Here is a 17,802-nt window from a genome sequence, read left to right on the forward strand (position 1 = left end):
TGGTTTGGAACAGATTAAATACGTGTCAATTTGAATTTATAAGTTTAAAATTAGTATAGTAATCTTGGCCATACATTAGGGTTATAGGTCAATTTTATATTAATGTACTATATAGTGATATGGTAGTTTCCACTGCTTCTGAGTGTTTCAAAATGTCAATGATGATAATGAAAGGTTTTCTTCCTATTGTTGGTGCCTATTTCAGGCAGAAATAGATTTTTGTTAGTTGCAAATCTTGATGTTCCTTAATGTTCGTAAGCTGTGGCTCTAAAAGGAAATTAGATGTCTATCAGTTAGCTTTCGTATGGTGGTACCAATATTGTCGGAAGAGTTCTAGTATAAAAAGGATTTGGAGTGAATGGAGTAAATATTGATGGATCATTTATATCAAAAGGATTGTACATCAGAATTTAAACAGCTTGATTTTGAACTACCTGTAATGAAGTCAGATAAGTTCTGTGTCACCCCAGTATGGTATACACTATGTGGTAGTATGAATGAGATACGAAATGCAGTTAGCGCTGGTTGACTAACGTGTGAACAAGTTCTGATTAGAATTCTGGAACTAGTTTGGAGCTAATGCAAATTGCAAATGAGATTTTAGATGGTGATCTAATTCTGCTCGTAAGAATGATAATGGTTCACTAACTGGGATGAAATGGCGGCTTATGTAGATAAAATGAATGTGCATGGTGATGCTCTTGGGAGGAATTTAACAATACCAACCTCGTTCTGTAAGGATTGATGTTTAACATTTACCGGTAACATCTGGACAGTAGATCAGCTTAACACATTAATGAACCCCATGTGGTCGTAGTTAAAATTTCCGGAGCCCTCCACAGTGGCGTCCCAGAGTCGTTAGGTTAGGTGCAGCGGCAGTTATGCTGTTATTGGTCGTGTATCATGGTATCATCAAAATATAATATACAGTGGAACAAAATGACACATTTAGATTATTTGTTACAGATGGTATGAGACCATATAAGAATTGAGTTTTGTGGTAAGCCCATGTTAGAGCTCTTAATTCAGAATTATCTCCACCAGATAGTCAAGCTAACTGGTGCCTATACATGATAACTCTTAATTCTTTATCAAGGCAGACCAGTTGTGCCTGTCATTTGTTAAATGCAATTATATGGTTAATCCTGTTAAAAATTTTTTGCTTTATCATCAAAAACAATACCAGAAAATTTACCCGCACTGGTTAGTGTAATAGGAACTAGTTCAGTGTGCAAAAGCCAAACTGGCTTGAAGAAATAACATTGAATTAATAAGTTAAATCAGTCTGAATCAATTTTTCTTTAATTTTACTGAAGAAGGAAAGCGTGCATATGCATGATAGTTTTGTCGCCTTTTTTTACAAGATTGGTTTTATTTTCTGCATTTCAATTCTTCTGGGAAGGTACCGATCTTAATTATGCAATTAACAATATGAAAGAGAGTGCTGCAAATAACAAACTCTATAAACCCTCTCAAGTCTGTAGGGCTTATAAGCTTTAGCTAATGTTTAACAACTGTCTTCTCGTTCTTCAGGCCAGAGCCTGTTTATATATCTATATTTTATTTTCATAATGCATAGAGTCAGAAAAGTAGTAATGATGAAGGCAGTAAAAAAATTGAGACGTTAGCCCTTCCAGGCATGCATTATGTTCTGCTGTAAAAATAAAAAAAGGGCATGGTTTAATCATGGTCAAACCTGTTATGCGTAGACATAGGTTACACATTATATACTCGCTAACCATGATGTCGCATCACGCAATGCAAATGAAGTGCCCCCTCGCATAGACGACACCAACCCTAGGGCAAAGGTAGTGTGCAATATGGCAAACATGAACCACTTTAGGGAACACTGTGTGGACATGATACAATACTGCTGTACTTTAGTTCATCCTAGGTAAGCTCAGTTTTGCCGTACGCTTCGATGAAGCAGCACCCAAGAAGAGTTGAACACCGCTGAAGACCGCAAGGTTCAAGAGCGGAGTGTCGAAGCTGAGTTTTAGAAGTTATTGTATTGGGCACTATAGTCAAAGAAGGCCTTGGAAAGAGGCTCCATAACAGAAGCGAGCTCTATGATGCCCTTGTGAGCCCAGTCTACAATAAGCGGCACACACAGGCAAATTGAATTGGAGAAGGGTTTCATCCACTGCGCAACCTGGGGCCGCTGCAGCAGTTTTTGGCGAGGGTAGTCAGCGTAAAGGTGTAGCCCACCCAGGCCTAGCGGCAGAAATAAGTAGTTCTGCGGTTAACTCAAGCATGTGTCTTCATGAGTGGCCACCCCAAAGCTTCAGCGGATGGGGCCAAAGCTGTTTATGTCCAAAAACGTAGTCTTCTGTGTGTGCCCTATACATTTTGGTAAACACGACAATGAATGCATCGTGCAACATAGATGTCTACTTTCTGTAGTTTCATAGCCAATGCCTTGATCTTCAAGGCTAGTGAATAGAAGGGCCTACAGTAAAGGCTAGAGAGAGGAATCAAAGCGATCTCAGAAAAAACTAAAAATAGTGTGCTTGTGTCATTACCTGATGTGAACAACTCGAGCCGTACGATAGCTAAGAGCATTCGTCAAAATTGTTATGGCAAGGCTACAGAAGTGCAGAGCTTATCACATAAGCACTTTTGGGCTCTCGGGTCTGTTCACTATCAGAAGCGGAGTGAGCATGTTGCATGCTGTTTTCGTCGCATCCATTGCTTGCTGTGATACATCGAATTCTGCCAACCTGTTACAATTAGTGGTCAGGCGAGAAGGAGTACCTAATTCGCCTGCATTCACTATATCGCAGGATGTCAAAGCAACAGCATTTTTTCGCTTCTGGACATGTCTCTGTCTGCTTCCATACATGTGCCATGCGTTCGGGCACTTTCACGTGTCTTTCGACAAGTGACTGGTTGTTGACTTGTTGGAAGTTCTGTTAGCGCAAATTGAAAAATTTTGCTGTTATCGCACCTTTAGTGCGCTACGACCAGCACATTCACTTTAAACCGTGTTCCTGTTCTGAGGCATGTTCATCGCCTCATGGTAACAGACAGCGTTCATCGCGGTCCTCATACACTGCATCCCGACACGTTTACCTGCCACCTATGTTGCTAAACCCTGTGGCTAGTTTGTAACGCAGCTGACCTGACAGCGGTCGACCTTCTCGACCGCAGCATGCCTCAGCATTTCTTTTGTTCTGACATACTTTTTCTGCCATACATTTCAACTTTATTTCCTTTGCTGTGATATACGCATCCCTGAATGATGTGCACACGCCTATGCAAGTGACGCCTCTGCTCCTGGAATGAGTTACCTGCCTGGTGTCGGAACCCTTCTTTTACCTTGTATGTGACTGCTGTGCTATGGTTTACTGCGGCACCCCATTCTGTAAGTCCCGGCCTGAAAGATTCCCGGCGTTAGTTTCCTTTCACCAATTCCCGAGTGATGGCGAACTCTGTTCCAAATAATTTAGCTGTACTTTAAAGATGCAAATGCATAACCAGAGCTGTAAGGATGACTCAGGGCCATCGCACCTATGACCTACTGTGACCTCCAGTATACTGCGATGGCACAAATTACCATCGGGCACTCTGATTTAAGACATTCTCAACAACTTTCGAATATCACAAATGAGTGAATGCATAAAGCATGTGTAGGCTTGTGGCCACCGGCCTTGCCGAACTCATTTTTTTTCCCAGTTTGTTGCGCACCAAGAGCGCCACCCCAGATCAAATGTGCTTCGCATGCATGGGGTCATTTCGCCCGTGGACTGCGGGCTGGGTCACAGCGCCACGATTTCGCAGCGGCGACAAACAGGAAGTACCCCCTGTGCGTAGACCGGGAAGAGCGCGCCGCTGCCGCTTGAGCTCGGCCACGTGTTGAATTCTTGCGTCGTGCTAGCTTCAGAATTCATGACTAGAGTGTGCACGGGCTTAAAATTTGAACCCGAGCTCGGCCTGGGCCCTATGCTACCGACCCAAGTCAGGACCAACACTGAATGGGCTTGAGCCCGACCCGGCACCCAGGCCCGGCACGGCCCGACATGCTGTAATTGAAGGTGAAGCAATGAGACAATGACCACCTGGGGTTCTTTAACGTGCACTGGCATCGCACAGCACATGGGCGCCTTGCTTTTCGCCTTCATTGAAAAGCTGCCGCCGGCCTCGCTTTTCGCCTCCATCGAAAAGCTGCCGCCGGCCTCGGTGGCAGTTTTTCGATGGAGGCGAAAAGCAAGGCGCCCGTGTGCTGTGCGATGTAAGTGCACGAAGAACCCCAGGTGGTCGAAATTTCCGGAGTCCTCCACTACGGCGTCTCTCATAGCCTGAGTTGCTTTGGGACGTTAAACCCTACAAACCAAACCAAGAATGAGTTTATTTAAGATCCTGAAATGTTGAGTTCTCGCGTTTAAAACGAAAAAAAATTGGCTGTGGTTTGACCAATGGTCATCCGGAGTAGAACTGTGGAAGCAACGAATTGCGAAGATTTGCTCGCCTAAGAAGATCAGCCTCTGCTCGGCTAAACTTCTCCATGGCTGACTGCGCTGGTTCCGGTGCGGTGCCACATATAGACGATTTTACGGAAGGGTGAAAGGTGCTGCCATATGCACTGGGCTGCTTCCGTAGCAAAGGAAAGAGTTGACGACACCCCCCCCCCCCCCTTAACAGCCCAGTCAAACCGCTTTCTCCGAGGGTCGTAAAATGGTCTATATATACTCCGCGCAGCGCTGTTGCTCCGGCGTATCGGAAGAGCACCTCTGCGGCACCTCTGAGTCGCCGCGCCGCGGGGGAGGCGGGGGTGGCTCCAGCGTGCCAGCTGTGCACCGTGTGACGTCACTCCCTCCTGATGCATGCACAGCTGGCACGGCGGCGCCACCTCTGAGTCACCCGCGCAGCGGAGGAGTCGGCGGCGGTTCCGATGCAGCTCTCCAGCTGGATTCCGTGTGACGTCACTCGCGCATGCGCAGCTTGGCTCATCGGGGGCTCCGCGAAATGGTTCACCGACTCATCATCATCATCATCAGCCTGATTATACCCACTGCAGGGCGAAGGCCTCTCCCATATTTCTCCACTTAATCACCGACTAGCGTAGTATTGCTTCGGAAACAAAATTTTAAAATATATAGAGGCACTACATATAGAATTTTCACTAGAACGTACTAGGCAAAAACAAGAAGTGATGCATTTATGAAGGCTTCATGTATTTGCGGCACACCAGGATCATGAATCCAGTAACGCTGAAGTTTCTTCCGGAAGTGCGTGCCAGCTTCACAAATTGGCTTACCGCCACACTCGTTTTCCAGTTAAGATAAACTGAAAGGCCTCGTCCACTACATGTTCTTTGTTGAAATGGGCGCATTGACCCCTTAATCTGCTTGAATTTTGGAAGGACATCAGCTGCCTTCAAGAGAAAGGCACCGGACCAGCCTTCTCTTTCATTAATCTTCGCATACCTTTCATTAGCTCTCTCTAAGCAATCCTGAAGACCCATCAGGCGTCTAGGCAAGATCGAGCACGCGCCGCCTTTCCTTCTCCAGTAAGAATGGAGTTTGCCACTGTTAACGAAGCGTTTTGGTAAGTCTCTCGTCGGTGTCATACTATATCAAGAATGGGGGCATTTTAACTCTGGCTCAGACTGCCACACCTTCGTGATGCGTACAACGCGTCTATATCACTTTGGTAAAAATTTTGCAATGGCTTCCTACGAATCTTGAGCGTGGGAGTGACCAACCCCGTGTCTGGAGTCCACGGCTCGTTGCACAGCTTGACCTTGAGCGGAACTTCCCTTTTCTGCAGATTGCTTTTAGCAGCAAACGCCATGATAAACTCCGCGGAGGCCTTGGACACTGCAGCATCGTCGCATAGTTCTTTCAGAGTAAGGCCTTCCTGCTTGCCCAGTTTTCGAGCAATACACCGGAGCTGCTTCTGGTTAGGCACCACAAACACCACTAAGTAGTTATGCAGAGAACTGCCGTACGCGAACACGTTGTCGACCAGCGGACACGTCTTGAGCACCGACTCGACGTAGCCCAGAGAGACGTACTCGCCGAGCTGAAGCTTAACCAGATCCTTCTTGCGGTCAATTATCTTGAGCGTGCCGTCAGGGAAGATCTCGCCAATGTCTCCAGTGTAGAACCAGCGGATGCCGCCTTCCTCGCGAAACAACTCTCGTGTCAGTTCGTTGTTCTTGAAGTAGCCTTGCGTCACGCACGCGCCTCCCACAACGACTTCACCGCGGGGATTAGGCTTATCAGATGTACGGCACATACCCTCGGACCAGTCAACTAGGCGGATGTAGCATCCCGGCAGTGGAGGCCCCACGCGGTCAACGCTTGTGTCGTCCGCGTGGTTAATGGCTGCCGCGGCACATGTCTCAGTCGTACCGTACGCCTCGATGACACTGCAGCAGAAACAAGCGCGCACAAAGCGACGCGTCTCGGTCGACAGAGGCGCAGAGCCACTCGCCAGAATTTTCACTTTGCCACCCAAAAGGAGCTGGACGCCGTTGAAGATCAGGAGGTTCAAGAGCGGAGTGTCGAAGCCGAGGTCTAGCCAGAAGTTCTTATATTGGACAGCGTAGTCGAACAAAACCTCGAACAGAGGTCCCTTTGTAGAAGCGAGCTCCGTGACGCCTTTCCGGATCCGGTCTACGATGAGCGGCACGCAGGCGACTTGAGTGGGCTGGAGGAGGGTCACATCCCCTGCTGAACCTTGGGCCACGGCAGAGGAGTTGTCGGTGAGGGTCAGCGGAGAGGAATAACCTATGCGCGCTCCGATGCTGAAGGTAAGCAGTTCTACGGTAAGCTCGAGCATGTGAGCAAGCGGCAAGTAGGCGATGTAGGTGTCGTCGCTGCTGGCAAGCCCGTAACTTTGGCAAACGGTTCCGAAGCCGTTTATGGCCGCGAGGAGGTTTCTGTGGGTGGCCATCACACCCTTGGGCACGCCTGAAGAGCCGCTCGTGAACATGACGATAGCCACATCGTCGGGTGTAGGGGCGCATTCTTTCGGGTCATAGTCCATGTTTCTTTCTTGAAGACTGGAGAATGAGATGACCTGTACCAGACGACGAAAAAAAGAAGACCTTTGTCACAGAAACAGAAGAATAATAAGGCACGATCATGTCTCCTCCGCCTTTATCTGTGAAACAGAGCGTGTACAAGGTCGTGAAATTTTAAGATGAGCTCGCTCTGTTGGGTTAACTATAAAACCAAGCTAGTATTTTGCATCTATGTATAATTTGGAATGACTTAAGGGGAGCTTGTATTACGATTACCCAGTACGCCTGAAGCGGCTTGAAACAAAGTTAGGACAGTGTGTTATGTCATGTTTAAGAACATTAAGAATAAGAGGAAATAAGGAATGTGACATGGGACTTGACAAGATTAAATATTCTAGTTAAGAGACGAGCATATTTCCATACCTGAACAGGAAGTCCCGGATGCTGCGAACTATGCATTATTCTCCATATTCATTTTAGGACCCAGAAATGACATTTCTTCCTCTGACCGTTTGCTGATACGCTTGAACAAACGTTTTGATCTAGTGGAATTTTAATATTGATTCATTAAGCTAACTTTTTCAGTTGACACCGGTGAGATCAATTTCAAAATATTGAAAAGTACAGTAAAAACTCGTTAATTCGAACTTCACGGGACTGGAAAAAAAGTTCGAATTATCCGATATTCGAATTATAGAATGGCCTCGAAAAAACGTACAATAACCATTTGTATTACAGTAAATGTACCGTATTTAGTCGCGTAACGAACTCGCTCGCATAATGAACCCACCCAGCCCCGATTTGTGCTAACGAATCTGAAAAAAATAAAAATAAAGGCGTCAGTCGATAGCGCGCAACACATTTCTTGGCAGTGCGCCAAGATGGTGCGCAGCGATAACGGTGTATTTATTTTTACACTTTAGCTCCAGCAGGGGGGCAGCGAACTTGCAAAGTGCCAGCGCTGGTCCGGTTGTGCAAGCCTCCTTTTCAGTACGTTCGCTTTATCATGCTATGAGCGACTGGGGCGGGCGCCGTCTTCCAATCATCGAAACGCGCGATAGCAGCGTGTGGCTTTTGAAGCGAACGGTGCTAATAGCCGGTGTCATGATCGCGGCTGACTCGTGTGCTTCCGTTGACAACTGATGGGTGGAAGAATAAATGGCTAAAGCAAAAAAAAAAAAAAGTTTAACCCATAGTGCCCGTCCGAGATCATAACCTTTCATGGGCGTTGGCTGGGACCGCGCCGACAGTACTTATCCCTATTTCCAAATTAACAGGGTTGGAATTAACGAGTGTTTAGTTGCGAGCCACGGAGGTTGCGCAGAAGAGAGAGCAGGCAGCCGACGCCGCGACCATGCACTGACCTTGCTGCGGCCGCCGTCCCGTACCTCCAATGCCGCCGGCCGCCATGTAAGTTTACCAGATCATGGCGCCATGTAAGTTTTACCCACTCTTCCATGGTTTTACCTGGTTGCTTCTTCTGTGCCCGTTTTGGACGTGCGCAGCCTCTAATTATGCCTTCCGATCGCGGAGGTGTCTTTTTACTTTTTTTTTCTTTTTGCCGCGTGATGTGCGCCAAGCCGCCCAGACGCGGCGGCGCGTAGTTCGAATTGTCCGTAGCGGAACCGACTCGCGTTCGAATTGACGGGCTTTTTTATACACAGATCTTTATGGAGCTTGGCCGGACCAACTAGTGTAGTTCGGAATATCCGAAAATTCGAATTATCGAGGTTCGAATTAACGAGCTTTACTAGGCATATAACTGCTGTGATTTATAGCACATTTTTTTAGCAGATGCATTCGTTTAATGCGTTTCCACACTGAAACTTGAAAGTGGGCTATTCAATGTCCCACCGAACGGTTGCCCGTTTCCTCGAGCGCCCCATATCACTTACAAACGTTTTTTTTTTTTTTCGATGTTCAAAATGAATGTAATGTGTAACTTATTCACACATCACTAAGTTTTTCCTGGCTGGCAAGTTCTATAATAGCCAGCAAGCTTTTGTTAAGGAAAACTTTATGTGACACAAAGTTCAGCTTCTGTCTTAACGACATAAATTCCCGCCTCATTGCACGCTAATCGATGCTTTGTTCCTAAAGTTTGAAAAAGCCTTCGATGAAGTGTTCCAAAAAAGTCGGCTCTCCAAGCCATCTTATTCTAGATTGTACACGGGATTTCTTAACTAACCGCCATCAATTCGTTTTCGCTTTTGCTCTCCCTTACTCTCCCTTCTCTTCCGTCATATCAGGCGTGCCAAAGAGCACAGTTGTCAGTCCACTCCTGTTCTATAATTATAATATCAGTCCTTCCCACCCGCCGGGGTGGCGCAGTGGTTACGGCGCTCGACTACTGTTCCCAAGGACGCGGGATCGAATCCCGGCCTCGGCGGCCACTATTCGATAGAGGCGGAAAGCAAGGTGCCCGTGTGCTGTGCGATGTCAGTGCATGTTAAAGAACCCCAGCTGGTCGAAATTTCCGGAGTCCTCCATTACGGCGTCTCTTATAGCCAGAGTCGCTTTGGGACGTTAAACCCCACAAACCAAACCAATCCTTCCCCTAATGCTCTTGAAATATGCGTTCGCAGGTTACTGCGTGATTTAGCGCCCTGTTGATAACACGTTCGACGCTATCGCTCTTCATACTGGTCTACATTACATTGAAACGGGGTGCAATAAAGAAAAAAAATTCGTCTGGATTTAACTCCGCCTAAACCGATTAAAACGCGCGAAAGCACTTTGTCATGGTTTTTCTTGGCGGTTGAACATTGACAATCTGGCACAGCGATGTCACTGCATGTAAAAGTCCGTTTCTCCGTAGCCATCCACTATGGTACCTCTTTCTTTTATTGCCGTCCTTCCTTCCTATACCGCATGGCTCAGGTGTCCAGTAAGAATTGTGAAAGATACTACACCTTTGCTTTCCTATACACCTTGTTTGCAATTTATGCAGAGTTTGCATGATGCCCGTGTACTGTACGATGCGAGTGCACGTTAAAGAACCCCAGGTGGTCGAAATCTCCGGAGCCCTCCACTGCGGCGTCTCCGACAGTCTGGAAAAGCGCAGCATTGCCTCTCTTCTCGGTGGGCACCTATAATTTCGCACTGTAATTTGGGTAATGTTAAGTATTAAGATCTTCGTTTTTCATCAGACAGTCTTACCCAATCCAGAAATACACTCTTTTGCTCATACTCCAGCTGCTACCACCCACTAGTACTTGGGAATTTATCTGCCAAGCTTTCATAGACCACTCCCATAAAAATTAATACGTCCTCGGCTATCTACGCTGCAGCCTTTGATTAGCCCTCTTTCCGTAAAATTGTCTACACCTTCGTCCAACCAAAGCCAGCTTTTGCACATGCTGTCAGAACCCCTATCATGCCAATGGCATTAGCGTATTACAAAATCCATGCTGCTGGTGTTCTATAGTTATTCGTATATATCTAGCACTGCTCAACTCAAAGCACACGCTAACTTTCGCGACGTTATACATCGACGCTATGAGGCCTCCCCTCCCTCATCAAATTTTACAGTGAATCCTCTGGCAGTCCTGCTATTTTGCCATTATTCAGCCTCGTCCCGTTCTTCTGCTCGTCTTTTTTCATTTTTTTTTGTACAAACTTTCAAGGACTGGAAGGACATTCTCCAGCAGAAGTTGTTATCGTAACTATAACAAATTCAATAGCTTCATACAACTCATCTGTATTTATAAATTTCCAATCCTCATGTCAAGTTCGTTTACAGGGGCATTTGAGGTTGTTCGTTTGGTTTATGGAGTTTAACATCCCAAAGCGACTCAGGCTATCACAGATGCCGCAGTGGAGGGCTCTGGAAATTTCGACCACCTGGGGTTCTTTAACGTGGATTGAAATCGCACAGCACACCGTCACCTTGCTCGTTGTTTCCATCGAATGGCGGCTACCGCTTCCGCGATTCGATCCCGCATCCTTGGTACAGCAGATATGAGCGCCCTATAACCACTGCGCCACCTCGGTAGGGTGCATTTGAGGTTGGGAAAATAAAAAAGAAATTAGAAGGGCGAGCAAACAGGCGTAACTTACGTTGTTTCATTCTTGAGCTTGTTTTGTTTGCAGGGACTTAACCATTTTTTTTTTCAGGTACAGTGTTGATCAAAAGTTTCTAGGCCACATCGTCTGGGTTTCGGCAATAAAGCTACTGTTCGTGCTCCCCCTTTATTCTTCATAAAGCTCGAAATGTCTAGATGGCGAAGAGAAGGTCCATATTTATTACACATGATTGTCTCACAGGAGCTGTAAGTTCCCGTGTATGCATCACTCAAAAGATTTCCTGTGGTCGCGAAACATGTGACCAACCCTGTACGTACCAAGTGCACCTACCTGCGGATATCCGGCCAATGGCACTGACAACTTGGTTGTAGCGTTTTCTATGCAGACGACGTGGGTCAGAAGCGCCATCCTGTTCAATATGCTCAGCACCCGGGTCAGAAGGTCCTCGGAAGTGACGAGGTGCGTCACCTCAGTTTCTCTGATGGCAGTCACTATGTCGTCGTCACTAAGCGTTGCGTACAGCGTCACCAGAGGGACATTGATACGAAAGCAAGCCTGCGCTGTCAGCATCCACTCGACTCGCGTCTCTGCCAGGATGGCTAAGTACTGGCGAGGCATGACGCCTATGGACAGCAAGCCGCGAGCAGTGAGGTCTATCTTGCGATCCACTTCGTCATAAGTGAGCCACTCGTAATCTCCTAGGACGAGCTTCTTGAACACCTTGCCGTTGGGCTGCCTCTCCTCGATTCGTTGTAAGACGGGTCGGGTTCCTAGCGCAGGTCGTTCTAGGTTCAGGCGGATGACTCTGCGGACCATTTCGTCCAATGTTTGGACGCCTTTGAGGTTTTCAAATTCCAAGTTGTCAAGTCGCTTGTAAGGTGAAGATGGATCGCCATCGATGATGGGTTTGGCGAAGCAACTTCTTTGCCGTTTCCAATGTATCCATGGTTTATGGAAAACGATGTAAATCGGAAGCGTGGCTATGTCGTAGACAGCCAGCAAGACCTTGAAGAAGGCGACAATGGTTCGAGTTACGGCGGACATGACTGCAGCTCTGATCGCCTCTTTACAATGCGTTACCTGAGACGAACAGTAAACCGAATTTTATTTTTTTTCCCGCTCTTTTCTCACAGACTGTTTCTGTGTCTTGCACAGGAATACAGATTAGATCGAATACCTTTGTCTCTGGCTGGGTAGGACGCACAATATCATGCCTTCCAAATATGAGCAACGCGCAGTATTTATTTTCAGGGCTTCAAAATGGGGAAACGAAGATGTTAGCCCTTATTTTTCACTTTCCAAATGCGTAGTTTTCTTTTTGGCTCCCTAAGGCCAACTTTGATTCGGAGACTGTTTACTCTACGGGAATGACGCCTGTGCAGCACTGTCTGATGACTAACACCAAAGATCTTGGTTCTAGGATGTCGATATCTTGGCTCCGTTTCTTTCTTGTTGGTAGGTGGCTCAGAAGGATATCGCTTGTTGACGCCTTCTGTTCGACTGTCTTTCCTCACGAAATCTTCGTTTCTGAAAAGTAAAGGTTTGTTTTCTTCACAAGGACATACACATCTGGCGCCACCTCTCGCTTTTGGTAAGTATTATTTTAGGCTTGTTGGTGGTCGAATGTTTCTTCAAGCCCCGCCGCGGTGGTGCAATGGTTAGGGATCTCGACTGCTGTGCCCAATGGTGCGGGATCGAATCCCAGCCTCATAGCGTCTCTCATAGCCTTAGTTGCTTTGGGACGCTAAATCCCATAAATCAAAGCAGTTTAATTTTAAAACCGATTACTAACAGTTGCCATATTTTATCGTCTCGATTTACGTCTGAAAAGCCAAGGCGTAAAGATGTTTCAAAACCCTTGTTTTGCCATTAGCAGCGACACCTGGCACATTTTAACGTTGTAGAAATAAGGCATCGGCACCTGTCACGGTTTCCGAAACTGGTCGATGTGAACACTACCACAGTCCTAAATATAATGAACCGTGACGCACCTATGAAAGTTGTTACCGCATGTCATCTTGGAGTGCTGTGTAAAGAGGTCCTGCTTTGTTGAAGTGACAGTGTACGAACATCAGATAGACAAATGAAGATGTGGGATAACGATAGAGGGAAAGAAATTACTAATGAAAGAAAGCCGGATAGAAGAAGGCAAAAGGATGGGATGATGGCAAATTCGCTCATTCACTCTATTACTCGCGCCTGCACGTCATGCTCATCACTTGCAGAAGCATGAATGACGAAACTGGGGGCCTTTCCGATAATTTGAATGTCTTGCCGATAATGACATGCAAGAAATAAGCGACGACGAAATGCACCGGTGAAGAGGGAGTAAAATGCCGTGAAGACCCGTATCGGTTGGGGTACTTACCATACTTTCCATGTGGTCGGATATATACTTCACTGGACGCGATGCGAGTTACGATGCCTATTTTCGTTTGTCGTCAGTGACTAAGTTGGTCCAATCGAGCTCGCTCAATTTAAACTCGGTGATATTATCCCATTGAGACTTCAGCGTAAGTCCTTGTTGACCGACATGCTTTTGCCGTCCGCTATTACGAGTGCCACCGAAGCAGGTGTTCCGCTGATATTCTATACGAACCAGTTATCCTAATCTGCGTGTGCTATTGTTCGGCGCCATTGACATATATACGCAAATAAAGCTCTTCTACGTAGAGGCTGGTCACGCTATCTCATCCGGAATAGCACAGATCCTGGTTCAGTGACAGATGCCTTTGCTTATAGATAGCCACGCGTGATAAAAAATTCACCGAAAAAGTGAATACGGCTGTTTGTGGAGTGTCCTCTTCAGAGCACGTGTTCTCATCTTTTTCGTTTTTCGGCTTGTCCAGCTTGTTATCACCACTCTGGGGTGACCCTGTCTGATGGTGGGATTGAAGAACAGCAACCATTTTGCATAGCATCCTGCCGGAAGAATTTCTTCGGGCCTTTACTATTGTGTGGCTTGTCTGGTTTTGTTTTCGCCCCATGAGGGGTATCTCAGTGATAGCGCAACTAGGCAAAGTGCACCATCAAGTGGTTTTGGTCCATGTACACCTATATAGACGTTCAGCACATTATCAAGGTTTTCGCGTCATCAAAAGGGCGAACGCGATTTTCGCGAGAACCTGTGATTGTTAAGAGTGCTTCGCTACTGTTACTGATGGCCTCAAAGGCGAGAGGACGAAGCACTTAAATACCGAGACAAGATGCGGCCTTTATCACCGTATAGGTGCGCAGCATACGGCAACAGGAACACCGTTTTTCATGACTCCATCCGGTATGCATGCATAGAGGTAATGTTCAAGTTGGAACGCCTGTTCTTAGAAGATGAATTTGCAGTGCAGAAGTTGACGGAGCAGGGCACACAACAATAAAGGAGATGTGCTTCTAGAAGCCAAGTACACCCCATTCTGACAAATACCTGTATACCAAAAACTGCATGTGCTCTCCAGAAAGTTTCGGGAGCCATAGGGCAGCAAGTTTACCTCACTTTCGTCCTATTTATACAGAATCAGTGGGGGAAATATATGCGGTCGCTCATACCAGCCGAAATACATTTATCTTTGAAACCATGCTCATACTTTCTGGGGGACATCACCAACTGAAACTACTTGGGAGCCGTCAACAGCGAACAACGAGTGATTAAATGGGAATATAATGATGCGGTAGCACTGAAAACCTCATCTGGGGGAGAAGAAAGAACGCGGCGTCCTGCGTCCTTTCGTCACTTAATTCCCATAGGCTTCGAGGGGTGTGACGTCATCAACATACTACCAGTGCACCTTCTATGGCAGCTGTATCCGCATACACTGACCACATGTGCCCATCGATACTCAATCTTAAGATACACACTTTTGCGCTGGCGCCCCCTTCGAATTGCGGGAATTTCCTGTCGTAGCCATTAGCCGAGTGTGCACACAACCAAGCGCAGCTTTCATGCTAAGTTGACAGCTGCTCTCGGTTATGCATACTTGGCTACTTGGCTCTCCTGCAGCGCCGGGTATAAGGTTGGGATGTGGGCAGAATCAACGCCGCGAGTTTCTACCGTGGTCGGAAATTCCCGCGATTGGATAGGGCGACCACGTAAGTATGTTTTTGACCTGAAGACGGAGTAACGGTGGTTCTACACAATTTGTGTATACGGTGAGCAGTGGCAAAGGAGGAGGAGAGGTAGCAGACCGAGCGGACTTCAGACTAACGTCATCGTATTCTCGACGCGTAATGCAATCGTCCCTTAAACTTCAGTTGTCATTAATAGAAAACTAAAGAATTTCGAGAAAGGGTGCTTAGAGAACTTTTCTCTGGTCGTTAACTTTATTTTACTGCGCGGGTTTTAGAATTTTCCTTTCTACGGGAGCTGAAATAGTTTTGACGGCCATAGCAAATGAACGAGGGCTGCCAAACTTCCTGAACTCCCGTGGCATTGTTTGATGCTCAATGTCATGCGGCACGCGGTAGCAACTGCAACGAGTACAAGCGCTTTATCGCGAAAACATTTCTCGGCTCGTCGCTGGCGCGGAGTGTGGACAGGATGTGTGACCACGAGATGTGTACGTGCGATAACGACGGCGAGAACGACGATAACTAACAATATCCAGGTGGTCAACTGAGGATTGTTTATGATAACGAGATTAGTCAATGACAACGTGCAGATTTCCAGTTAGTCATGATGAGATAAGATAAATCAGACTGATAACGTAACTCAGTTGGAATCTAGGTGAATATTAACTGTAATCATACGACGTCATCAGTTTAAATGGATACATAGATCATTGAAAAGATGTGGCAGTGATAATGATAAGATAATGGGATAATATAGAACGTAGTCTGGAAATTTAGGTCAATATGTTAGATACTTGCTAATAAGATAGTAATATGTATGGTATAGTGATAGTTAATTATTTGATAATTAGATAAGATTGAAATAAGACTGATAACTTAACTCAATGATAGGTGAACATTAACAGTAATAATATGACGTCATCAGAATATATAGATAGTTACTGATAAGGTATTGATAGCTAGGGATAGTGATTACGTCATCAACTGATCACGTGATGCGAACGTGTCTAGACAAGAAGTTGACAACAACGAGGCAACTGTACTAACAACGATACAAGCAATGAAACGCAGGACGATTTCATAACGGAACTATAGGCGCGGAAATCGCAGTGCTTTCGCATTTCTGCACGTAATGAGGCTTGCGTGCAACTCTGTAATTTTTTTTTTCTGAACTTGAGAATTATACTGCATTTCAAAGAAATAATCTATATACCGACATAAATCGGGAAGGGAAGGGTGGGCTCGAAGTTTTAAACGCATCAAGCGCGCCATGCCAGACTTCTAGCTTTAGTCGCGAAAATCGTCACACTTTTTTGAAAGAAACTTGATCCTGATAAAAGCTGAGAATGCCTCAGTTGAAGAGGTAAAATGTTATTTTTCTTGTCTAAAACGAACTCAGGGCGGCCCAGCAGAGGAAGTGGCAATGGCGCAAGCTGGATGCTATTGTTTAACTAAGTGTTGCGATGAGCCAGTTGGTGCACCAAGGCAGGAAACAGAACGACACAAAAAGGCCGCGTCCGGTACCCGTTTTAGCACAACCAGTTCAGAAATCGTATGCTGCTCGACTTGACTGCTGCCAGTGTGCATGTCCTTACTTTGTCATGCATGTGGTTTAAGTCAACGCATAACCTATGGGAAATATATTGGCACCGAACTCGCAAACTTCTGGTCTGCATTAGCGGATGGAAGCGACTGGGCTTTACTGCGCTCTCTCGACGAGGATACAAACTTGATTTGTAACCCACCTCTTTCATAACGCTCTTTGAAATGTTCGAATAATGTCAAGCGACTGTATTGTGCACTGAGAAACGGAGTACTTGCCACGGCGCCAGCTCTCGTGGTGTCCAGAATACGAGTCCATCTCCTCTTTACTAACCCATCTTTAGACCACTGGCGTATTCGCCTATACCCCTCTCACCTGGCCAGTGACGGAACAGTATCGTATCCGTTGTTTTCATCGTGAGGCGCGCCCTTTGCTCCACCGACGATAGGCCGTCGTGGGATATTCCATCGGCGATTGCACCGTTTACGGAGATTGCCTCGAGGAGGTACGGGTGTGGTTAGTGCACTGCTTGCCGCGCCATCTGAGCTCTGCGACGGTGCGCAGACTCGGCACGAGGAACGGGATACCGGCTTTGCTATTCCCTGTTTCTATGATTACAATCACTGTGGTTGTATACCAACGCTGACAGAATGTTACCGAAGGCGAAAACTGGTCGCGTATTCGAAGAGAAAGTACATAGAAGAATGGATTTTCTCGGAAGAAATGCATCACGACGTCCTTGAAATACTTAAACAACCTGTGTTGCTACAGTAATGTCCCTCACAGATACTTTCTCTACCTTGCTGATTGGACGAGAAAGGTCGCATGGCCTCGTGACATCACCCACTCCGCCGACCAATCAACGCTTGGCCAAGTCACGTGGCGTTGTAACATCAACGCTTCTCGTCCAGTCAGCGAATTTTGTAGCCGAGTTAGCCGAGTTTTAGCCGAGTGTGTGGCGTCACGAGACCAGGTAACATGGGGGGTGTGGGCAGGTACTCTGGCAGGGGGTTAAATAGGGTTGTGACACCATCCACAGGGTCGCAACTTAAACGCTAAACGGCATCACAAAGTGCCTGTGAAGAAAAGCACTTTTCGTAGAAAAAGACGTCAAACGAAGTTGAACCGCTGCCTTTAGACTCGAGCCGGGTGCGCTGTATACCCACCCTCCCGCTGTTCTTCCAATGCGATATGTTAGACG

At 46.5% G+C, this 17,802-nt stretch overlaps 2 protein-coding genes across 2 annotated transcripts in view; one reads left to right on the forward strand and one right to left on the reverse strand.

The window, feature by feature from the left end:
* Positions 1-4,806: 4,806 nt before the first annotated feature.
* LOC146175908 (long-chain-fatty-acid--CoA ligase 4-like) lies at positions 4,807-12,040 on the reverse strand. The gene is made up of 2 exons (XM_084582280.1): positions 11,303-12,040; positions 4,807-7,026 (listed from the first exon to the last, which is right to left on the reverse strand). Exons 1-2 carry the CDS (start codon positions 12,038-12,040, stop codon positions 5,593-5,595), a joined length of 2,172 nt encoding a protein of 723 aa, XP_084438406.1. The 3' UTR covers positions 4,807-5,592.
* The window catches only part of barr (non-SMC condensin I complex subunit H), a 166,717-nt gene continuing 157,263 nt past the window's right edge, over positions 8,349-17,802 (forward strand). Inside the window, exon 1 of the mRNA XM_084582278.1 lies at positions 8,349-8,380. Within this exon, the coding sequence (XP_084438404.1) occupies positions 8,364-8,380 (17 nt within the window). The 5' untranslated portion in view covers positions 8,349-8,363. The remainder of the gene's footprint in view (positions 8,381-17,802) is intronic.

The sequence above is a fragment of the Amblyomma maculatum genome, chromosome 10, assembly GCF_055883805.1.
Source record: "Amblyomma maculatum isolate TAMU_Amacu chromosome 10, ASM5588380v1, whole genome shotgun sequence".
NCBI classification, from domain to species: Eukaryota; Metazoa; Arthropoda; class Arachnida; order Ixodida; family Ixodidae; genus Amblyomma; species Amblyomma maculatum.